General features: G+C 37.1%; 3 protein-coding genes across 5 annotated transcripts; all 3 read left to right on the forward strand.

Annotated features, from left to right (window-relative positions):
- The first annotated feature begins 448 nt into the window (after positions 1 to 448).
- Positions 449 to 17,271, forward strand: LOC112033047 (cyclic nucleotide-gated ion channel 1). Of its 3 annotated transcripts, none has more exons than XM_065760702.1 (8): positions 449 to 685; positions 994 to 1,122; positions 1,886 to 2,312; positions 4,543 to 4,755; positions 5,842 to 6,110; positions 7,258 to 7,291; positions 12,644 to 12,895; positions 16,486 to 17,271. In XM_065760702.1, the coding sequence occupies exons 2-8, from the start codon at positions 1,085 to 1,087 to the stop codon at positions 16,990 to 16,992; spliced, it is 1,740 nt and encodes a 579-aa protein (XP_065616774.1). In that variant the 5' UTR covers positions 449 to 685; positions 994 to 1,084; the 3' UTR covers positions 16,993 to 17,271. The 3 variants fall into 3 exon arrangements, with proteins under 3 accessions (XP_065616774.1, XP_065616775.1, XP_065616773.1); XM_065760701.1 differs by having other exon boundaries at positions 451 to 685; positions 7,258 to 7,369; XM_065760703.1 differs by lacking the exon at positions 4,543 to 4,755 and having other exon boundaries at positions 450 to 685; positions 7,258 to 7,369.
- A 2,727-nt stretch (positions 17,272 to 19,998) lies between these two features.
- Positions 19,999 to 22,143, forward strand: LOC111987177 (uncharacterized). Its single transcript, XM_024018883.1, has one exon. It carries the CDS (start codon positions 19,999 to 20,001, stop codon positions 22,141 to 22,143), a length of 2,145 nt encoding a protein of 714 aa, XP_023874651.1.
- A 665-nt stretch (positions 22,144 to 22,808) lies between these two features.
- LOC111987173 (uncharacterized) lies at positions 22,809 to 25,069 on the forward strand. Its single transcript, XM_024018880.2, has 3 exons — positions 22,809 to 23,001; positions 23,136 to 24,382; positions 24,527 to 25,069. Exons 1-3 carry the CDS (start codon positions 22,809 to 22,811, stop codon positions 25,067 to 25,069), a joined length of 1,983 nt encoding a protein of 660 aa, XP_023874648.2.
- The last annotated feature ends 145 nt before the right edge of the window (positions 25,070 to 25,214 follow it).

The following is a 25,214-nucleotide window of genomic DNA, read 5'->3' on the forward strand; positions in this document are numbered from 1 at the left end:
TTATAAATTAGAAGTGGAGGACGGGGTAATAGTGTGTTTGGGGTAGTGGGTGATAGTCTCACAGAGATAAATGATTTTGAATATTTAAAAGAGTATTGAGTTTTCTTTTTATAGATAATATATTAAGAAACAATAGTATTTTGTATCTTTTTTTTTGGTTAATAGATAATTATATTTTAATATATTAAAAAATAATAATTTGTGTGTAGATATAATAATTTATTAATATTATATAGATATGTATTTGAATTTTTTTTTAAAAATATTATTTTACTTATCACTGGCCCTCCGCTTTAAATCCCGAGCCGTCCTAGTTAAATGTTAATAATAGTAAACTCATATAATAATAATAAAAAAATTATAATAAGTACACAAATCTTTGACACATGAATTCCAGATAGATACGGTAGCTGGCAGGTATTAAATTTTGAAATTTCAAAGGTTCACTTCACGTGTTTGGTCAAAAAAAGGGCGCACAAAACAAAACAAAAGGCATTTAACAAACGTAAAAAAAAAGAAAAAAGAAAAAAAAAGGCTCAGGCAAAGGATGAAAGGAGTTTCGACGGATCTGGGCGAAAAATAAAAGGAAGAAGAAACGAAGAAGACGATGAAGAAGAGGACAAATGGTCGAACATCAACATGGGGTTAAGGCCGGCGAAATGGTGGCGGTGACGGCGGCTATCTGGTATCAATTTTCGCTGTAATTTTCGTTTTATGTGTTTTTTTCCCCTTGTAGGCCGATTTCATTTTTCCGGCCAAAACACCTGATTTTCGCGGGTATGACCGGTATTTAAACCAGTATTATCTGTACCGGTCTGAGCTCCGGTGCGACAAATACCGGCCTGTACGAAAATCTTTTGTGTTTCTACCTAGGAAAAACAATTGAAAAAAAAAAGTGTTTTTTTAAAAGCTAAAAATATATAAAGATCTTGGGAGTTTGCATTTGATTTAATTGAAAACCAGTATTAATTTTAATAATTTCCATTTATCCAGGGATCACAATTCAGGTTTTACCTGTAAAGTGAACGGACCTATAAAGGTTGATTCTTTATTTTGGACATTGTTTCATTGGTAAGCTTTAGTTATGAGTCATCTTTCACGTCGGCGAGGGAATGGTGCAAGGTTAGTTTCTTTTGCTCTTTGACAACTTTGTTTTCCTCTGCTAATTTGAATCCTCTGAATTCTTTTGCATCAACACTTTCAAATTAATTAACCATATTAACTAATTTTTTTTCCTCCGCTAATGATAATATTTTTATTAAATTGCAAATTACACTAAAATTTGAGAGATAATTTGGATTGTCCCTGAAAGTTTTAAAATTTTGATATACCAACTGTAAGTAGGGTGCGGAGGTAAGAGCTGATATACCAGCTATAAGAGAGCCTTACACGCCTACATACTTAGTGAGTGTTTGGTAAAAATTAGAAAGTTAGTTTATTTTACTATTGAACTTATTTTTACTACTATTTATAACATCCATTACATTTTTTTTTTTATACTATTTATAAATCTACTGTATTATTTTAGTTAACTTTAACTTTAATTTGTAATATTTTTAACAAAAAATTTTCAGTTTCAGTAAAATAAGTAGATTCCAAACAAACTCTTATATATATAATTTTTATCTTAAAAAAAAAAATCCTGGTTGAAAACTTAAATATGGGTATACTTACCATTGAGATATATTAAATGGTCACTACTTTCTCATTTCTCATCTCAGATTCATTATTGGAATTCCACTGAAGGCCACAAAGAAAACAATTAAAATAATAATAATAATAATAATAATAATAATAATAAATGGAAAACAAACTTCTGTGTTGCTTTTGTAACCTTATTGTCATTAGCATATATCTGGTGTTTTACTCCTGTATTTATGTTCAGGAATAAGGATATTGAGAGGCAACCTCTCAAGGAAGGTGAAGGTGATTCATCGGCAAAAATAATGATGACAAAGACAATTTTTGACCCACAAGGGAAGTTCCTTCGAAGGTGGAATATAATATTTGTGTTGTCGTGCGCAATTGCAGTATCAGTGGATCCCTTGTTCTGTTACCTTCCCATGATCAACATCCCAGAGATCTGCATTGACTTGGACAAGAAGTTGTTGATCACAACTATTGTTTTGCGATCGATCAATGATATCATTTACCTTATGCATATTATGTTGCAATTTCGTACTGGTTTTGTAGATGAGAACCTTCGCAAAGTTGGAAAAAATGTGTTGAATACAAATGCTGTGGCAATAGCTAGAAGGTACTTGAAGTCATACTTCGTATTCGACATTCTAGTTATTCTTCCAATACCACAGGTAAGTGAGACTCTCCTTCACACATCTTATAGAGAAATCCTGTGATCACACGTCTTATTGTTATTCGGTAGCTTCTTGAACATTTTTGCCTTGAAGAGAATGATATTTAGCTCTTCTAGTTGCCTTGAAGAGAATGATATTTAGCTCTTCTAGCTGTCTTGATTGTCACTTTTCCAACAAATAGTGTAGTCACTAGGATATGATATGGATCATTTGATGGAGGTGCAAGGTTAAAAGTAACAAAGCTTGATGCATCAAAACTTTGTTGACAAAATTTAACTACAAAATTAGTTATAACCTAAGACTATAATTTTACTTAATAAAATAAATATTACTATATATTTTGAAAATCTAATCGTTGAATTGCATGTTTTTTATGCTTTTAGCACATGTCAAATTTTACGTCAATCGGATATTATTTACTATATTATTTATAAGTTTATATTTTACGTTTAATTTTAAACTACAAAAATTTTGCAATTTAAACAATTTATTGATGACATAGTTATTGATTTTTAATTTTTTAGAAATTTTGCAAGTATGGAAGATATAAGAAGAAGATGTAATTTAATGATGAATTTATCAAAATTCACTTCTAATAAAAAGATATTGAGTAAAGGTTATAGCCTTAGATTATAACTAATTTTGTAACTAAACTTTGTTCAAGCTTTTTTCATCTCCTTGTCAACAAGGGAGTAATCAGATGATCCAAAGCATTCAAATGATTCCTAATATCAGCACTTTTCTCTATATGAAATTGATGTAATAGCTTATTTTTCAAAGTACCAAAATTTTTTAAGTGACTTTAGCATATATATATATATATATATATCTATTCTAAACTTTTCTATAATTCTTGGCAAAAGTCTCATCCAACATGCTATGGTTTATCTCTGGACATAACTCAAATGCTAAGTAATTGTCTTCATTATCTCAATCTCTTCCCATTCATAACAGAACATTTGATTTTGTTTTTTTGTTTTGTTTTGTTTTGTTTTTTTTTTTCCCACAAGGTAAACATTTTCCTTTAATGCCACAAAATTTCAAATAGATTATTAAGTCAAAAGAGATCTTTTCAACTACATTTTCAAATATTGAAAATGTTGCACTTTCAATTCTTAAACTTTTAAAAGAGATATTTTTTCATCTATAAAATATTGAAAACAGTTATTTTTTTTCATTTCTATTTTCTCCTTTTTTCATTACTGTGTACAATTGCAAAGAGAAAAGAGGGGCATTCTTCAAACAAAAAAAAAAGCCTCCTCTTTCTCTTTGGCAACACTAGCAAGAGCTAGAGCAGCTTTATTACATATATTTCAATGGCACACTAACAAAAGAGACTAAATGAAAACCTTCACAAATTAAATTAATGTCTTCAGGTATCCATGCAACCTTAAGAGTGAAAACTCTGTTAGAATTGAGAAGATCTAGAAGTTCACCAAATGTACTTTCTGCAATAATGTTAAGAAAATAACTATTTTGACATAAAAGTAGAGCCTTCCTCATAACATCAACAGCAGTCCACAAAGCATTTTATGCTTTATTTATTCGGTCACAGGAAGCTGCCATCACTTCTCCTTTGTGGTTTTGGATTAGCAAACCTATGCCAATTGTGTGAGAGATAGCACATTGAGTTTGAAAGTAGAATCCAATGGAGGTGGAGACCATTTGAGGAATAGATATCCTCTGTACCACTTGTTGTGTATTACTCTATGTTTCATCAATCACAACTTGCTATGTATTGATTTTACTTTTTTTTTTTTTTTTTTATAAAATAACTGAAGTTTAAAAAAAAAAAATCAATACATTATAAGTTATGATTAATGAAACATAAAATGTTACACAAATTTTACTTTTTTTTTTTTTTTTTTATAAAATAACTGAAGTTTAAAAAAAAAAAATCAATACATTATAAGTTATGATTAATGAAACATAAAATGTTACACAAAATGTAGTACAGAAGATTAGTATTATCATTTGAGAGGCATAAAAGTTGAAGTAGTAACATTTTCGCCCTTAAATGATTAAAAAAGACTCTTTAAAAAGTTAAGGATGGAAAATGAAATTCATCCAAATTTTAGCGATGGAAAAAAAAAAAAAAAATTAGCCAAGAAAAAATTTAGGCAATTTCAAACTTATAATTATTATTTTCTTTGAATCAACAGTGTCTTACATAATTGGATTTTATTCATCGACCCTAAAAATACTAAACTCGTTGTCACCTTCTCAGGTGGCAATTTCAAGTATTATTTCAGAAATGAGACGGATGACCTCTTCATATAAAATAGTAATGTTGAACTGCGCTGTTATCTTCCAATATGTGCCAAGAATTCTCCAAATATTCCTATCCTGGAAGGAACTTATAAGAAGCGACGAGAAATTTGAACAAAACATATGGTTTAAAGCTGCGTTAAATTTCTTTCTGTATCTCCTTGCTGGTCACGTAAGTTTGATTACATACTGATTTCATATAAATTTAAATATTGACAAGTATTATCAATGTTTTGCTGGTTCTTTTGATTAAAAAAAAAAAAAAAGATTTTAATTGAAACTTCATTGGAAAATAATAATTTTATAACGCATAAGTACAATAAAAATTATAAATGATGAATGCTTTATCTTATGAATAATGCTACAATCACAAACTATTTTACAACATTTTTACAAATTATTAATGTGGCATATTCTTATTAGTTCTAATATAGGTCTACCACCAACATCACATTTATGTTCACCAATAATTATTTGAAAAATACTAAAGTCATATCAGCAGTTTGTAAAAATATTGTAAATTGATTTGTGGGGGGCAAGAGCCGGGGTTCAAGTCTTTAGGAGAGAGCTTCACACACATATACACTTAGATTAGGCTAAAGCAAAAATTCTATCTTGTATTATCTTATTAGCTTTTGCAATTAGGTGGATTAAATCTCTAATTCAAATGCCCCATGAATTCTCACTCTTCGATAACTAAAGCCTAATAAGTTGTTTTTTTAATAGGTAGAGGCTATTTTTTATTTATTTATTTATTTATTTTTATATAATGAATAGGTAGAGACCAATAGGTATATATTAATTGTAGTTGCTAGAGTTGTATTTGCCCAATGTGATCCAAACCTTTTTGCAAAACTTCACTACCCTTCTATAAAAGAGTACCAGACCTGATCTCCCACATCACATTAGGTGAGAAAATCTCTTATTAGCTTGTAAAGTTGTAATGCAAACCCTCTGATCTAAAGCTTGGTATCCTCAGCTATAAGTGGCGGTTCAAGACCTTGAAGACAGCGTTCAAAAATTTAGGATCACATATCCAAATAAATTTTTGTGATTCTATCAAAATTTTAAGCAATTAAGAAAAGTGAATTTAATCAATTTTCAAATAAATTAAAAGGTTTTTTTTTTTTTGAGTAAAAATAAATTAAAAGTTTTATATCCACATAATTGTCTTTTTCTCTTATTATTATTGTTGTTTGGTCAAAAATTTATAATATTTGCTGAATATACTGATTTTAATGACATGCTGGTCTTTTAGGTATTGGGAGCCTTTTGGTATTTTTTCTCTTTTCAACGAATGATGGATTGCTGGCATTCATCATGTGCAATTCAGAGTGGATGTGTTCAAACATATTTTAACTGTGATAACAGTAGAGGAAATTTCTCATTTTCTAATGATTTCTGTACATCAGATACACAATTTAATTTTGGAATATATTTAGAAGCCCTTCAATCTGGTGTGATGGAGTCCAGACAGATTCTAGGAAAAATATTTTACAGTTTCTGGTGGGGCATGCAAAATCTGAGGTTTGCTTACAAATTACACTGTTGTTTCATATTAAGCTATTCTAAATGCAATAAATATATTAATTGTTGTTGTTAAGTGAATTTCAAGCGAGACCTAAATATAATAAACTTTTATTTATTAATTTTTTCAAATTTGTTAAGATCTAAATGGGCTTTTTCTGAGGTTTAAGATGAACAAATTTTTACTTTTGTTGTTGGGCTTATTATTTTTATTCATAGATTTTAGATCAAATTAGTTTATTGTTGGGATTTTTTTCTTGTGTTTAAAAAGACCAAAATGTTGTTAAAAAAAATAATTTAATTTCAGAGTATTCAAATTTTTATTTTAGAAGGTCAAATAAAAAAATTAAAAATTAACTATAAAGGTTTTTTGGGCTAGCATAGGGGGTTCATTTGAACCCCTAGACACTACCTAGCGCCACCCCTGTACGCTCTTAAGTATTATAACAAACTCAATGTATCATACTGTTAACATTTGTTAGTCTAGGGTGTAAGTTGCAAATTTTGAAAGTTAAAGAATCTACTTTGAAAAAAAACACACACACTACGTTTTAACCCCCCTTCTTTTGGGGTGTGTGATCTTGGTTACGTTCTTTTAAATTTACATAAGCCAAAGTATATTGTTGGTCCTTAAACTTTAGTTTAAGAGTTATTTTAGTCCTTTATATTTAAAGTGATTACTTTTGGCCCCAAATAAACTTAACGTGATTGCGTGAACTCCTAATGTGTGTCATGGCATGATGATGTGCCAATTTTTAGATTGGTTTCGTTATCTAAGGAACTAAAAGCAAACTCTCCAAACTTCAAGAGCTGGAATTGCTCATGGACTAAAATTTGGGGTAGTTGACCTTAATTAACTACCACACTTTTTTGTGTAAGAGGGTTATATGTTTCAAAGGCCATAAATCTATGATCCTGATTCCATTTTCTTTTCTAAAAATCCTAAGTATAAATGTTCACCTCTTAGAGATATTAACAGAGATATTTATGTTCAAATCCCTATTCCTATTATATACATCTTCACATATTCTATTAACTTACCCATTTCCCCTAAATTGTGTAGATTCATACTTTATGCCTAGCGATTATGATTTTTAAGATTGTTAAGATCAGCATCTCATATATTATAATTGTGCCATTTTTGCAGTTTGCTTGGTCAAAACCTCAAGACAAGTATATATGTATGGGATAACTTCTTTTCGGTTTATATTTCTGTCACGCGCTTGTTCCTGTTTTTATATTTTTTGGGAAATTTGCAGGTTAGTACCCAATAGCCAATTTTATTCTTTTCTCTCTGTTGTGAAAAATAAATTGTTTATGCAAAATTAAAGAAGAGAAGAAAATTAGACACATAAAATTTAGGTAGTTAGGCTGGCGGAGCCAGGGCCAAGAGGGTCAATTGCCCCCCCTGAGCTTCCCAAAAATTTCTGCACATTAGTCTTCCACGGACAAACTTCTGCACATACAATTTTTTTGACTTTTAGACCAAAGGTTTCAACTAAATATAATATATTTACTTAGTAAAAAAAACAAAAAGCTATAGCTACAATATTTTGCAACAATTTTCAATAAAATTTAAATGGTAAATTCTTAATAGCAGATAAAGAAGTAATATCAATAAGCCTAGATGAAGATAAATGGTAGCTTTTTACCTAGGTTATATTGTGAAATTATTGTGAAACTGTTATGTCCACAGCATAACTAAAAAAAATGTATCTACTTGTCACAAGTCAATTTCACTATTCCCGTGACAAGTATGAAAATAATGGATCCCACTTTATAATAATCATATATTTTTTTTTTGTTGAATAAGAAAACTTAAAAAAAAAAAAAAAAAATCATACTATTATGTCCTTGTACCATATAAGACACTAAACATAGATTCATAGACTCCCACTAAAGTTTTTCTTCCATCTTCATTCTTTTAAAAAAAAAATAGTTTCATAGTTTTTGCTACCCAAAGTTTAACAACTAAAGAAATTGTCTCTAGCCAAAAAGAATTAAGAAAGGTTGAAATTTACATCATTTTTAAAAGTATTCAAGAAAGTGAGAGACAAAATATACAAATTTTGCAAATATTCTTAACACTACATGTTGACTCATTTTTTTAATTTATTTTAAGTAATCAAATTACATGTTCAAAAGAGGAGCCACCACGTAACAAAAGAGTAAGAAACTCAACTCAATTCCACGTCCACCAAGCCTCACTAATGAATTTCACAAGCTCTTATGGTTGTCAGTCCTCAGATACAATAATATAAATGCTCACTATCATTTACATGCCATGTCCCAAAGCTAGTGCTTAATGGAACCCTAGAACAGAGAAACAACACCATTGAGAGAGATAGGGAACTTAGGGTCTCTCCATTAGATGCCTGCCTACGAGAGAGGCCACTCTAAAAAAAAAAAAAAAAAATCATACTATTATGTCCTTGTACCATATAAGACACTAAACATAGATTCATAGACTCCCACTAAAGTTTTTCTTCCATCTTCATTCTTTTAAAAAAAAAATAGTTTCATAGTTTTTGCTACCCAAAGTTTAACAACTAAAGAAATTGTCTCTAGCCAAAAAGAATTAAGAAAGGTTGAAATTTACATCATTTTTAAAAGTATTCAAGAAAGTGAGAGACAAAATATACAAATTTTGCAAATATTCTTAACACTACATGTTGACTCATTTTTTTAATTTATTTTAAGTAATCAAATTACATGTTCAAAAGAGGAGCCACCACGTAACAAAAGAGTAAGAAACTCAACTCAATTCCACGTCCACCAAGCCTCACTAATGAATTTCACAAGCTCTTATGGTTGTCAGTCCTCAGATACAATAATATAAATGCTCACTATCATTTACATGCCATGTCCCAAAGCTAGTGCTTAATGGAACCCTAGAACAGAGAAACAACACCATTGAGAGAGATAGGGAACTTAGGGTCTCTCCATTAGATGCCTGCCTACGAGAGAGGCCACTCTGTTGCAACACACTTTTTTGTCTAGAATAAGATGCTTACGCAACCTTTTGGACAAGACGAAAGGAGACCTTAGGGTGCCAAGGCCATGTATTGCCCGAGGTGTGAGGCAACAAAAAGGTGCTAGCCTAATTAAATTGAGGTGCCAAATAGTAAATATAGTAATCATACATAGATGAATCAAATCATATATATATATATATATATATATATCTATATGTCTAAGTCTAATATATTGAAATGTATTGAAATATTATTATCTAGGGTATGTTACATAAACTGTAATAGGCATTGTATTTATTTATAATATAATAGTTATGGTTTAGTTATTCGACAGTTTAGTTATATTTTTATTACAGGAAACAGACATTTCTTATGAATAGATATTCTTTAAAATGAAGAATAATCATTCATCTCTAAAAGTGTTGTAATAGTTATTTCTTAGTAAGTGTAATTTTCTTGATCACCCATGGATCTCGTAATAATTTCTAAAATTAATATATTTCCAAATAGACAAACTTTTCATATGCACATAACAATTATGAAAAATATATATATATATATATATATAAAATGATGAATCTCTCTCTCTCTCTCTCTCTAAATTATTTTCTTAGGAAATATAATTGTATGTGTGGCGGTCAGGTTCTAGTGAGCTAAGGCTTTTTGGGCCCTGACCCCCAATTTACTTGTATTCTAGGTTGGGCTTATCCCACAACGGGAGGTCCAAGAAGTGTTTCTTAAATATCTAAGGGAATTAAAATCACTCTTACACCAAACTCCCTAGTTCTTAGCTCAACCGAGATGAACGTTATACAATCGAGCTTCCACCCTAGAGCCTGAGTAAGATTGTCCCCTTCTTGAGTTGAATCTTATATCACTACTCTCGTGTTTCACTCTCCCAATTCCTCAAACCCCTATTTCAATTCTCTTTTCCCCTATTTATAACCTTTCCTTAGTGGGTTTGTCATGATGAGGGGGGTATTTCCCAAGTCAATGGGCCCCTCTATACTATATTCCTGACCAGAGGGGACCCACTTCATACTGCTAATATGACTTCCTTGACTGCTTCCTCAAACTTCTTTCTGATTGAGAAGGAAACCATGCATCTCTCGGTCACCTTCACTTCATTTCCTTTCCTTTGTTGAGCCAGGTGAAATTGTAGGGTTATGGATGCTCTTTAGTTTCAAGGCCTAATTTGTCCACAGCCTCTTGTGATACAACATTCTTACAGCTGCCTCCATCAATCACCATGTTTAATACTCTTCCACTAATGCAATAGGTAGTATAAAAAATATTACTCCTACGCCAACCTTCTTGGCCTTCTTTCTTGGATGAAAGCAAGGTCTATTTCATGACCAATGCAAGCCCCTCTGCTTGTTCTAAGTCGCTTCAGGGAAGAGATTATACATGGCATAACCTCCATCTTCTTTTCCCTCCATTGCCTCAATAATCAAGGCCTTTGACTTTGTTTTGGATTGCTTCTCCAGTTCTCTTGCAGTCAGTGGCCTTATGACCTGCTTCTCCACTTTATTAACACTTAAATTTAAGTGCTGAGGCTGTTTTGCTAGTGGTTTGGATGCTCCAGAGTTTGAAATCATGCCTGCATTGGCAAACCTGAATGGCTGTGCAATCACAGGCCTTTCTTGATTGCTGGTTATAGTATTTCTTTGACCTCCAAAGGGCTGTGAAAGCAATAACTAACTTCTTGCATGTTGCCTTTCGATCAACAAGGCCCTGTTGTATGCCTTAGAAACTGGCCACATAGAGTGCAGGCCATAACGCATGTTGGAATACTGGTTTGAGGCCACTTAAGAACTCGCCCACCATCTATTTTTCACTCTCATTGAGATCCACTCAAGCCACCAAATTATGCAGCTCTTGGTACAAGGTCTACATATTGTTGAAAAGCAAAAAATAATTCCTCATTTTCTGTTTCATCTTGGACTAGTCTTGAGTTTTTTTCTTCCCTCTTGTAATTCATTTTACTTGCAGTTGTTCCCACCAGGCTAAGGCCCTTCCTTTCAGTTTAATAGAGATTAGCTTCACCTTTCTTGGAATCTTGGACTTCATAATGCTCAAAGATTATATCAATGTGGTTCAACCAACCAGTCCATAAACTCCTCAGGATTCAAGCTTTCTTGAAATTCTAGTAGGTCAGGTCAATCTTCATATTGGGCTCCCGTTTTGGCTCTTCTCTTGGAGGGCTTGTGCACAGGGGCCTGTCTTGGCTGCTGCACTGATGCTTGCCTTCCTCCTCTAGTATTGCCAAAATGATTGTCAAAGTTTCTGTTGATATCTGCTTTAGCATCCTTTGATTGATCTCCATCACTCTTTTGATTGGCTAGTTGGCTTCTGCTTACTTCCTTGATCAGATGTTTCCTTAACAAATCCACAAATCTCTATTACTATAATCTGAGGCTCAACTCAACCACGTGAACTTGTGGCTGCTGTAGCTAGGCTAGTACTTCTACTTCTCATTCTATTGCTACAAAACCTTTCTTGAACTTCCCGGATCTGTCTGCTGGTGCCATGTTGCAGTAACCACTCAGAAAATATACTCTTAGGTACTCTCAGATTTGAGGCTTGGTTATGGGCTGCAATAATGTCCAAGGCTAGGGAACAAAATCAAGATTGATTCTTGAAGGGGTTTTATGGACTCGAAATTGGAGAATAACATATAGCTCTGATACCCAAAGGATGGAGGATTGGTTGAAAATTGGAAATTTTTGGACAATGCTAAGTTGCTTAGAGTTGGCTGGGAAAACAGGCTCTTCAAGAGACACACTCTTGCCTAATAACTCTCGGATAAGTATCTATTTCTATAAGTAAATCTGCTTGTTTATAGTTAGTAAAGGCTAATTGTCATTGGCTGGCTGGTTAGTTACAAATAGCTGTTATTTGATTGGTTAATCCATAACAAACTATCTCTAGCCAACTGATATGCTACTGCCCTTTTCACTAACCATCCTAATCTCTTTCATTTCTTATCACTAACTGCTTTATCATACAAACACGCTACTATGAAGCTGTTACAAATGAGCCTAGCAAATGGATTGTATCTAGTATTAACTAAATGCTGTAGGGCACAACAGCTTGCACCTGTAGACTTTGTTACCATTCATTTGAGGGGGATATTAAGCAAAGTACTAAACAACAGGTCGCGCTAGACCTAGCTGTGGACATGGTAGGTCAATAGTTTCAAAACAGTGAGCCATAAGATGAAACTTAAATAATCATTGGGTCACACAGGGTCGAAGTGTCTCACTTATATGTTACCACTTACCAGTCAAGTTTTGCCGTAGAAAACTAATCAACAGCATTGGATGGCACTAAAATTTTCAGTTGGTTAATTTTCTATATTTCTGTTATGTACTGTTGCAATAGAATGTAAAGTAATTAAGGCTGATTAGCAACAGTTACGTGTATATATTCAATCTTTGTACAGAGCTTGTGAATAAGAAATACTGATTATGTTTATCAATTTTCTTCCTCTCTATCACTTTCATCTTCATTTGCATATTATTCCTCTTGACTGCATCTATATCTATTTTTCTTCAGTTGGTAATTTCAAGATCAGAAGAGTTACGCATGAAGATGAAATCAGAAAAACGAAAAAAACAGAAAGAAAAAATAGAATTGTGGAGTTCCAAACACGATCTTCCTAGTGATTTGAGAGGCCCGATTATGGACAACGTGATTCAGAAATTCAGAGAAGACGAAGATGTCTACTTGGAGAACCTTCTTCCTAATCTTCCTGGGGAACTTCAAAATAATGTAAAGCAGCATATCTGCTTAAAGCTACTAGAAAATGTGAGTTTCTTTACCTATATACATTTGCTTTAGAACTGTTTTCCCCACACATGAGAAATGATAATACAAATATTTTTTTTCAAAATTAAAAAAAAAAAAGGGGGAGAGAATTTATTTATTAATGTTTTTATGATGATCACACAAGCATCTCCCATGCCTTTATTATGTATGATAGTTCAAAAAAGTTTCTAGCTCCTTTATTGTAAATTTGATCTAGATTTGGTCTTAGCATTCTGAGAGTAAGAAGGGCAACCATGAAGTTTGTAGCACTGTTCCATGGTGCGTCCTTCACATCCACAAGGATTGCATTTGGGTCTTTCTTTCTTGCGAGTGGAGGATTTTTATTCTGTTGGGAAGGGTGTCTTATAGTTATAGAGGCCAAAGCTACTGATTTAGGAAGTGGAACGACATGTGAGATGTTGTGCTGACATTTTTCTTGTTGGATGAGTGCATAAGCCCGGTTGATGTAGGGAAGAGGATCCATGAGTAAAATTTAACCTTGTATTGGGCCATAGGAGTCGTTGAGCACCATGAGAAACTTCACGATGTGCTGGTAGTGTTGATATTGATTGAGAATTTGAGATCTTTTAAATGCTCTGCATAAACAGTGTAGGATTGTGTAAAGCAGAGTTCGTCCTATAGTTCTCTTAGCTTAGTAACATACGTAATTTGAACAAGACTATGAATAGTAACATATGCCCAAAAAGACAAAACTTCGTGGAGTTTCATCCAGAACTCATAGGCTAGATCACAATAAACCACACTAGATGATATCTTAGGAGAGATAGAATTGAGCAACCATGATTTGACCTAGGAAGCACGGACATTTCATTTAATGTGTTGTACCTGTGTCATATCTGTGTCGTAGCCGTGTCATACCAGCTGCCTTATGTTATAATTTTTCAAAAATTACTCATATTCCCGTGTTGTACCAGTGTCCGTTCTTCCTAGGATTTGACTATGTTATTGTAGTTGATCCCAAGAAGTTGTAGGTTTGGGAACATTGTCATTTACGAACCCCAGTGTGTTCTTTGCACTTAATGCCATGACCATGGTGCAAATAAACTAGCTAGAAGTATAATTGTGCTCTATGTCTGTACTCATGCCAGTGTCCATGCTTCCTAGGATTTGACTATGTCATTGTAGCTGATCCCAAGAAGTTGTAGGTTTGGGAAAATTGCCATTAAAGAACCCCAGTTTGTTCTTTGCACTTATTGCCAAGACATGGCAAAATAGGCGGGTCGGGTCGGGTTGTGGGTCAAATATGAGTCATTTTAAGCGGGTTAAAAACGGGCTAGGGTCAATCGAGTTGCAGGTCAGGTCGGGTCGGGTCGACCCGTATTTTTCACATGAATTTTTTTTTTCTTTTTTAAGAAAAAATAATGTATTTGCTATTTGGAAAGTCATGCAACAAATTACTTGATGTAGAATGCATTACTTTGAATTCACCACTTATATCAAGAATGAATTCAGTTAAACTTATTAATACTTATTCAATAATTTTAAAATTATATAAATCTTAACATTGCTATTTAAAACAAAATAACACAAAGATAAATAAAACAAATGCACAAGTTTTATTTTTACACAATATCAACATCCCAAAATATAAAACAAAATTACAAATGACTTATTGGATAACTCATTTGACAAGGAATAAAAACATATAAGAAATTTACAGTCTTGAAAATTAATTTTATAATTTATTATCAATTGTGGTTGGCATTCTATTTCAATTCGAGATATACATTAAAATTTGATTGTTTATTTATTTATACATGGTCTCTTTTATGAATATCATATCATTGTTAAGAAACATACACTCTAGGAAATATCATAATTTATTTTGAAAAGTTGTTTATTTAGGACATAAATTGTTAAAAAATAGGTCTTAGCATTCATAATTTATGCTAATTTGATACTTTGGCTTCATTATTTTCACACTTGTGAATGTTTCTCACATATGTCTATAATTTTAAATCTATATTTTTAACTCTATTGTAGTCAGATTATCTTAACATGTACTTTGCTATTTGATAGCTAAAAATCTTTGCTCATTACAGAATGCTCAACCATTTATCTTTCAATTAATTTGCATGCAGTTATGTAAATGTTTCAATTGTTTTCTTAAAACTCACAACAAACAATTAAACTAATATTGTCTTGATTTTATTATTTTTTTACCAAAAAGAAAAGTTTTAAAAAAATGGTTAGGGTTCGGGTTAGGTTGAGTTGACCTGCAAAAAACACGGGTTGGGTCACAGGTCAACCCATTTTTGTTTTAGGTCAAAAAATCGGGTTCAAGTTGGGTTAGGTTAAAAAATTCTAGCCCATTTTGCCATGTCTAGCCATAACCATGGCGCAAATCAACTAGCTATAAGTATAATTGTGCTCTAGGAGGGTTTAAGAGATAAGAAAGACTACCAGATGATCAACATGAAGAAGGAATAGGTGGTAGTTTGGATCAGTGAGACTAAAAGTCTAAGACTTGTGCTTACACTCACAGAATTATCAGTGCTTGTTTTATTATCCATAGAAATGGAAAATAGCTATTAAAAAAAAAAACCACAAAATTTAAAATCTTACCTAAAACATTCTGGATAGCCTAAAAGACTTGGAACCGTGCTGAACTAGGCAAAGGTGCTCAAAACCGGATTGAGTTAGGTTGAACCGAGCAAGAAGGCCTCTGAACCAGCCCAAAAAAGATGAATATCAGCCCAAAAAGATGATGGGCTCCCAAGGATGAAATTCCAAACAAAGTTTAGGTCATGCTTTGTTCTGAAAGAAAAATCTTACAGATAGCGAATGGGTCACAGTGATCATTGATCAACACTGCTCTGATACCATTAGGATATTAAAATAAAACATAAAACAAAACAACAAATTCGACACGCTTCAACCATTAGGAACAGCTTTTTGTATTAGTTTTTAGCTTTTATATATAGCTTTTAAAATCTCACTTTTTAAAAAATTTTCAAGGTGCAAGTATACTTTAGCATATTTTCAGTAAAACATTTCCAAAAAAAAGTTAGATAAGTTGTTTCTAAACAAGCACTTAATTTGTTTATATACACGGCTTTGCCAAATAGAATCCTTACAATTATTGAATACATATGGTTATAGGCTTATAGCCATTGCCTTCCTTTTACATTTGATTTTGTTGATTACACGGATATGCCTTTATTGATTGGGTTTATTCATTTTCTTTACAAATGAAAAATTATAGAATACTCTGGAAGAATCTTAAATGCGTACTTCCTCCTCTCCTAGGGTACTACCATGAATTAAATTAGTGAGACTTATTATTATGTAAGAGGAATGATTACACATTTATTGTGTTATTGGAGTATTTGTATAATTACCCACTTAATGATTTGGTTTTTCTCGACAAGTTTGGTAGGTGAACTTTCCTTATATTTTTAATCGTGAAGTATAAAGTGACACTTGAAATGGGACTAAATCTTATTCTAAACCCATGACTGCCATTGCAACTTACACTTTATATAGTCAATCCCTCTAGTTGTTTTTTTTTTTCAATGAAAATATGTTGTATACATTCGTCTTGATTGTTTAAGATCTGCTTAAATTAGGTAGAAGTGCTTCGGGGTATGGATGAACAAACTTTGCTTAAGATGTGCCACACTCTCACACCAGTCTACTACCAGCAGCACAGCTATGTCATTCGGGAGGGAGACCCAATTGATGCAATATTCTTCATTACAAACGGCATTGCATGGACCTATACAATCGGTTATAATGGTGGAGGAACTTTACCCACACATGCTGAGCGTCTTGTAGAAGGTCAGTTCTTTGGAGGAGAACTTCTAGAATGGCTTCGGAAATCTACCTCCACCTCCAAGAATAACCTATCCAAACTCCCCATTTCATCAAAAACGCTGAAAACCCACACAAAAGTGGAAGCCTTTGCTCTAATGGCCGACGACTTGACAAAGATATGGTCTTACATGTTGTCGCGAGACTCAGAGCCATTGCAATTCGAGGCAGCTTCTATTATACAACGAGCCTGGCGTGCGCATGGATCCAAGATGGGTGATACCATTGGTGCTTCAGGACAACTTCAGTCAAGCAGTGCATGACATTGTTATTGCAAAGCAATAGTTTGTTTTGATGTCTTTGTTACTTTGTATTAAGTTTAGTTTTCTAGTGATAAGAGTTGCTACTTGTTTGGATTCTTAATGTTAATGGTAGAATTAGGGAAAGAATACTGTGTGAAATGATAAATTGTTTGGGGTAATCTGTTTGTATTTTGACATGACATGTAATCACTGTTATGTCTCACATTCTCAATGCTTAAATGCAAATGGGGATCAACCTAATAATACAATGGTACAAAATGAAAATCAACATCTAACCAATTAAGAGAGATTCACCTTGCTTATGAAACATAACTTAGTGATATTTAATCGGCTCCTCAGTGCTTACAACATAAAGATTTTATTTTTTTTATTTTTTTATTTTTTATGAACAAAAGGGAGGGCGGGGGTGACCATATGTGACTTACTCCTTAGGGTGAGACCTAATAGGGGCACGCCCTCCCAGGGAATGTTAGATTGAGCCATAACTACTGTGACCGGGGCACCACAGAGATTAAGTTGAGAGAACAAAGAGAATTAAAGAACACAATAGTTTTTGATAATCACAACTCAAGAACAAGATTAGTTTTGAAAAAGGTTTTGAGAAATCAAATTGGGAAAATCGTTTTTGCCTTAAAACTAACTAAAAAGAGGTTTTCAATTTATAAAAAATGTGCTCTATGTGAGTTTTTGAAAAGAGAATTAGAATTTTAGAGAAGATGGAGGCTAAAAAATAACTCTCTATCTAGGATTTTGATTGGAGACAAAATGAATATTTATAAGTTAAAATTAGGGTTTTTTAGGGCTTTTTAATTGTCTTTGGATGTTCCAAGGGTCTATGGGCCGGCTCACATCAAAGCATGATGTTTTGGGTCCTTAAAATGAAGTTTTAAAATCCAGAAAATTGAATTACCCAGTTGGTCCAACTTCAAATGATCATAACTTATTCAATATAAGTCCAAATTAGGCAAATTTTGTGTTCAAATGAATGCCCAGGATGTCTAATTTCCAATGAAATAAATCTCACCCAAAAGTTCTTTGTGGATCAAAAGTTATGGTCAAAACAATGAACAAATGTCATTTTTCAGTATCGATTTCAAAGTGATTTGAGCACTTTTGAGTTGTGATTACTTTTAAACTATTGTGAACTCTTTAATTATCTTTGATTGACATATGTCAAGCTCATCATTGGGGCTGGGGACCAAAATTTATTAATGGGTATAAAATGCGATGTCTACAACATATAAAAGGTCCTATATAAATTTTTCGCCTTAGACTCCAAATTATGTTGGGCCGCCCTAGTGGAGTTGCAATGTCAAATGTCAAGATCTTGTTTCCGATAGCATGTACTTCTATCTATAAATTATTAGAAAGCTAAATTACGAAAACAAGAATCCTTCCTACATGCTAACACGCAATGTCAGTCTTTTTTTTTTAGAAAGAAGGTCTTAGTGAATCTGAGATTACAAATTTGTTATTTTTAATGCTTTTGTTAGTCTGATTTTGTTCTTAAACTTTCCAAAGGTCATTAACGCAGTCATTCTGAATACAATTCTTAAACAAGCTATAATTAACATAACAGAAAAGGACATCAATTTTTTTTTTGTTATTCATTTTACTCTTACTTTTTCCCCTCTCATTTGACAGGCATATCAATGCATATTGCTGAAATTTTCAATCCAAAATCCAAAGTTACATTAGATGAGATTTATAACAATCCTTTATTATATGAGAAAATCTATTTGCATGTCTCTAACCTCTCATTTAGGGTGGGTCCCACAAGTATGGGGTCTACTTCAATATAATTAACAGGGTAAATACATATATCAGATAATTTAATATATTGAAGCTGAAATACTTGGTCGCTCAAATGGTTGATGTAGCCTATCCTCAATAATTCTAGAATAATAATAATAATAATAAATTCATTATGATTATATTTAAATATGAAAATACTTATTATGATATGGTAAGATTCTAATGGAGTATGAAAATATAGAAAGTTGTAATTATAGAAAATTTAAAATCAATTGAAAAATATTTATTTGAATAATGACATGGAAAATTGTGAAACCTCCAAAGATTATGTAGCATAATATTATGACACTCACCAAAGTTCAACATCTTCAATTTTATTTTTTCTAAAGATGAAATTTGATGATTATGATAGTTATCAATAGACATTTATTAATGTGATAGTGATGATAGTATATGAAATTATATATTCTAACATTAAATAATTAATATGATTGTATTTGTACTTTTATATGAAAATATAAATAGTATTATTTAAATAAAATATGATTTATTATGATTCTAATAAATGGTTTTGTACGGCCCCCGCACCGGGGCCCGTTTTGGGCCTTGGACCCTGGCCTGAGTGCATGGCCCATAAGGCCAGTCTCCCTCTACCTAGCGGCCCACCCCAGAGCCACACGTGATGCGGGCCCAGACTTTGCCTCTTCATCATTTCTCGGCAATACTTTCCCGAGTAGTGATAAATATTCGACTCTCGGAACACCCCGCCCTATACCTACTCAGCCGTGCCTCGGAGAGGCACCGCTGTCGAGAACTATCGTGGAAGTGGGAATCAAGTTCCAACGCCATCCTCACCGATTCCCACTCCCACCTAACCACCCACTTACGATCGATAATACTGGACCGCCAGTTGCACTTACCGGCGAGTAATCATAACCTCTCCACTAACTATAGGCTATAAATACAAGAAGTTTTGAGGAGACAGGGGTTGGAGAATTAACTGTAAAAGGAGAGTAAACAGAGAAGGAGCAGTGAGAAGGTGGTTCAGACCCCCGAGGAAAGAAAAGTGATCCCATTGAGTCTTAGCGTCAAGAGCGACCCAGTGTAGGAAATCCAAACCCACTATACAAGTAAGTTGTGAGCCCAAGTGAGGCCCAGCCCAACAGGCTTCAGTTTTGGGTGTGCACAATTGGCGCTGTCTGTGGGAAATCCTACTAAGTAGTGGTTCCGCCGAGACTCTTGTGCAGGAAGATGTCTGGAGGTAACGCTGAGAATGGTTCGGCAGGGTCTTCCCGGGGCTCCACCTGGCGGGAACAGAGGCAGAAGAGACGCGAGGATCCGGCTTACGAGCAATTGGAAGAGCGGTCCGGCCTTGGAGAAGGGTTGTATCAAACGGGGAGAACCGTATCCCATGCTTCTCGGCACAGGCAACCTGACGCCAGGGACGAAGAGCTTGAGCGGCTGCGGAGGTTAGTACAAGACCTGGAGTTGGAAGCAAGAAACGAGCGCCGCCGAGTGGGTCAAAACGACCAAGGGAGAAGGCCTGACGCTGAGGAGGAGAGATGCGGGATGGGATCGAATCAATCAGGATCCCACCACCACAGGGAGCATTCGCACTCGAGGGAGTCCCGTCGCCGCCGAGACCGCTCCCATTCAGCAGAATCTCACCGACGACGAAATCGCTCTCGGTCGCGGGAATACGAAAATCGGGGTTCAGATTCTCCAGAAGGATGGCTAAGGAACACGGCCATGGATGCGATGAGCCGTGCACTGCGCAGGGCGACTCGATCCCCGTTCTCAGTAGATATTGAGCGAGTGTCGATGCCGAACAGATTTACGCGCCCGCCGTTCAATTCGTATGGCGGGAAAACAGACCCCGTGGAGCACGTCAGCCACTATATCCAGATGATGTCACTGCATACCCGGAATGACGCTCTGATGTGCAAGGTTTTTCCCTCCAGCCTTGGTCCCACAGCTTTGAGGTGGTTCAACGGGTTGCGCAAGGGCTTCATCCATAGTTTCGTCGAGCTAATACAGGAGTTTGGTTCCCGTTTCGTGACGTGCAGCCGGGAACAGCAACCGGTGGACGCGCTACTATCTATGAAGATGAGGGCAGGGGAAACCCTCCGTGATTATGCCAGCCGATATTGGGAGCTCTACAACGAGATTGGTGGAGGGAACGAGAAGATTGCAGCGAGCACTTTCAGAATGGGATTGCCTGAGGAGTCGGGGTTGAGGGAATCATTAACTAAGAAACCTCTCGAGGATATGAGGCAGCTGATGAGGCGCATTGAGGAGTACAAGTGGTTGGAAGATGACAAAATACAAAGCAAAGGCAAGGCACAGGTGACAGATCATCCTCGGCAGAGCGGTTTTCAACAGAGGGCACGCGAAAATTTGAGGATTCAAGAACCAGTAGCACCGGTAGGGGAGGTGAACGTGACGTTCAAGGAGCCCGTGCATAAAATTGTGGATAAGATTAAACACGAGCCATATTTCAGATGGCCGAACCGGATGGTTGGCGACCCCTCTAGGAGGAATCAGAACCTATACTGCACCTACCATAAAGACCGGGGACATACTACCGAGCAATATCGAGTATTGAGGGACCATCTCGGGCAGCTGGCTAAGGCAGGGCACCTCAAGGAATTTGTGACAGACGCCGGGGATCGAGGAACAGGGCATGGCGCTCCACATAGAGGGAATCCCCTTCTGCCCCCTCTTGGGGTAATTGATGTTATTCACGTCGCCCCGAGGGGCATTTCAACGGCAAAGGGGAAGGAGGTGTTGACAGTAATATCTGTGGAGCGAGGTACAGGCGTGCCGCCTCTTGTGAAGAAGATCAGACCTACCCGAGATCCGATCGCTTTCAATGACAGTGATTTGGAAGGAGCCATTCAGCCACACGACGACGCATTGATAGTCACAGCAAGGATTGGCGGCTTCGTTGTGAAGAGAATAATGATAGACCAGGGAAGCAGGGCGGATGTTATGTACCCGGACCTATTCAAGGGGCTCGGGTTGAGGAATGAGGATCTGGCGAAGTACAGCACTCCCCTGGTTGGGTTCAACGGGAAAATGGTGGCTCTCGAGGGGCAAATCTCTCTGCCCGTGAACATGGGGGGCAAGGAGGTAATGGTAAGCTTCATCACAGTTGCCTCATACTCCCCCTACACGGCGATTCTAGGGAGACCATGGATACATGCAATGGGGGCTGTCCCGTCCACTCTACACATGAAGGTCAAGTTTCATACCGATTATGGTGTCACAGTGATACAAGGAAGTCAGCAGGCGGCCAGGCAATGTTTGATCGCTATGGTCGATTGGAAGAAGGAGCAGACCGACCAGAAGGATCAGGCCGAGCCCAAATGTTCATCGTCGAGGAATCCTTTATAGCAATTACAGAGCCCGCAAGAGGAGAAGGGGGTCGCGCGTGCCGAGAGTATGCTCAAGGTAAAGGTGTTGCCGGATATAGACAAGTACTTCCAAATAGGGGAGAGCATGGAGGACCGGGAAAAAGTAGAAATGTTGCTACTCCGAATACGGAATGTAGACGTATTTGCATGGAGTCCATACGAGGTTCCCGGGGTAGATCCCGAATTCATCGTGCATAAACTTGGAGTTGACCCCTTATTGACCCCTAAAAAGCAGAGGTCGAGGAGATCAGCCTGGGAGCACACCGAGGCAATAAAAGTGGAGGTTCGAAGATTGAAGGAGGCTGGGGTGATTCGGGAAATCTTCTTCCTGGATTGGTTGGCGAACACCGTGGTAGTGAAGAAAAAGAACTAGAAGTGGAGGGTTTGCGTCGATTTCACCGATTTGAATAGAGCCTGCCCGAAAGACCCTTTTCCCGTGCCAAAGATTGATTAGCTGGTGGACGCCACGAGTGGGCACTCGAGGATGAGCTTTCTGGACGCTTTCCAAGGGTATCACCAAATCGCCATGGCGCCCGAGGATCAAGAAAAAACGGCGTTCATCTCCTCGGAGGCCAATTATCACTACACGAGGATGCCTTCGAACTAAAGAACACCGAGGCCACCTACCAACGAATGATAACAAGAATGTTCCGAGACAAGATAGGGTACACGGTCGAGGTGTACATTGACGACATGGTGGTGAAGAGCAAACAGGAAGCCCTTCATACGGGGGACCTCCAGGCGGTTTTCGAGGTTCTCCGACGGCACAAGTTGCGCCTTAACGCGGAGAAGTGCACATTTGGCGTTGGGGCTGGGAAGTTCTTGGGGTACCTGATCAGTATACGGGGAATTAAGGTCAACCCTGACTAGATAGAAGCTGTGAGAAGACTGAAGCCACCGAGCAACCCGAAGGAAGTGCAAATATTAACCGGGATGCTAGCAGCCCTTAATGGTTCATCTCAAAATTCGCAGATCGCTGCCGACCATTCTACCAACTACTGAAGAAATGGATTGGATTTCGGTCGAGTGAAGAGTGTGATGTAGCCTTTGTGGATCTGAAGAATTATTTGGCGCGGGCGCCCATGCTTACGGCACCAGAGCCAGGTGAGGATTTATTCATGTATCTGGCGGTATCCGAGCATGCCGTGAGTGCTGTGCTGCTAAGGGACAAAGGAATCCAGCAACTTGTGTACTACATCAGCAAGACTCTAGTCGACGCCGAGACGAGATACTTGCCCTTGGAGAAGCTCGTGTTAGCCCTAATACACACTACCAGGAAGTTGCCGCACTATTTTCAAGCTCATACTATATACATCCTGACCGAGTACCCATTACAGTCGCTATTAAAGAGGTCGGATTTTACTGGCCGAGTAGCCAAATGGGGAACTCGACTTGGTTCCTTCGACATATGGTACAGACCTCGAAGCTCGGTGAAGGGCCAGGTCCTTGCAGATTTTGTCGCCGAGTTTTCGCCCAAGGAGAAGGGGGAGATGGTTTGCCGACTAGAGGCTCGCCTGTGGAAGGTATTCGTGGATGGCGCGTCGAGCTCCACGGGTGCCAGTTCGGGGGTTGTTATAATCACCCCAGAAGGAATACGGCTAGAGCACTCGTTTAGATTGGGTTTCAGGGCATCCAACAACGAGGTAGAATACGAGGCTTTTCTGGCCGGACTAAGGACAGCTTCGAGCTTGGGGGCCCGGGAGGTTGAACTATATTCGGATTCGCGTCTGGTGGTTAATCAGGTGCTGGGCAGTTTTGAAGCCCGAGATCCCCGGATGAAAGCGTACCTAGAACAGGCGAAACTAGTTATGGCCGGCTTCAACACGGTGAAGGTTTTTCAAGTAGCCCGAACACAGAACAGACACGCCGACTCCCTCGCCACGTTGGCATCATCAGTAATCGAAGAGATACTATGGCAAATCAAAGTCGAGCTTATTCCAGAGCCAAGCGTCAGGGTAATGAGTGATTCGGGAACGACAGGGATCAATGTCACGGCCATCGCAGCCCTTACCCCGTGCTGGATCAACCCGATTATTGACTTTCTGGTTGACGACCGTCTACCGAGTGACGAGAAGGAGGGCATCAGGATTCGTAGGGCGGCTCCTCGGTATTGGTTGGCGGAAGACCGGACTTTGTATCAAAGGTCCTTCGGAGGGCCGTACCTCTTGTGCTTACGCCCGGAGAAGGTGGGCGAGCTCTTGGCCGAGCTCCATTCTAGGGTGTGCGGCGGCCATATCGGGGGATGTTCATTAGCACACTGAGCGATGACCTAGGGGTTTTGGTGGCCTTAGATGCAGAAAGATGTTGCCGATTACATGCTTAAGTGTGAACAATGTCAGAAGCACGCCCCTCTGATCCATTAGCCCGCGGGCCACCTAAACCCGATCAGCAGCTCTTGGCCTTTTGCACGATGGGGTCTGGACATCATCGGCCCATTCCCTCGGGCGACGGGTGGTCGAAAGTTCGTTTTGGTAGCCGTCGACTATTTTACCAAGTGGGCGGAGGCGGACGCTTTGGCCAACATACAAGATGTGGAAGTAAAGAAATTTTTATGGAAGAATATCATCACCAGGTTCGGGGTGCCGAACACTATCATATCGGACAACGGGCTACAGTTTGACAGTCGGGCGTTTCGAGAATTTTGCGGTGGTCTCGGTATCAAAAATAGGTACTCAACTCCCGCTTATCCACAGGGCAACAGTCAGGCCGAGGCCGTGAATAAGGTGATTGTGAGTGGGCTGAAGAAAAGGCTAGAGGGTGCGAAGGGAAACTGGGCCGAGGAACTTCCCAAAGTCTTGTGGGCATATCGCACCACTCCTAGACGGTCCACCGGGGATACCCCTTTCTCTCTCACTTACGGAGCGGAAGCTGTGATCCCTACCGAGGTGAATCTATGCAGTGCGTGAGTAGCGGGGTTCCATCACGCCCAAAACGACGAAATGATGGTAGGATATTTGGACAAGATGGAGGAATACCGCGAAATGGTGACAATACGGCTTGCGGAATATCAGCAGAAGCTCACCCAGAGATACAACCGAGGTGTAAGAACGA

Source organism: Quercus suber, unplaced genomic scaffold (assembly GCF_002906115.3).
Source record: "Quercus suber isolate HL8 unplaced genomic scaffold, Cork oak 2.0 scaffold_379, whole genome shotgun sequence".
Taxonomy (NCBI): Eukaryota; Viridiplantae; Streptophyta; class Magnoliopsida; order Fagales; family Fagaceae; genus Quercus; species Quercus suber.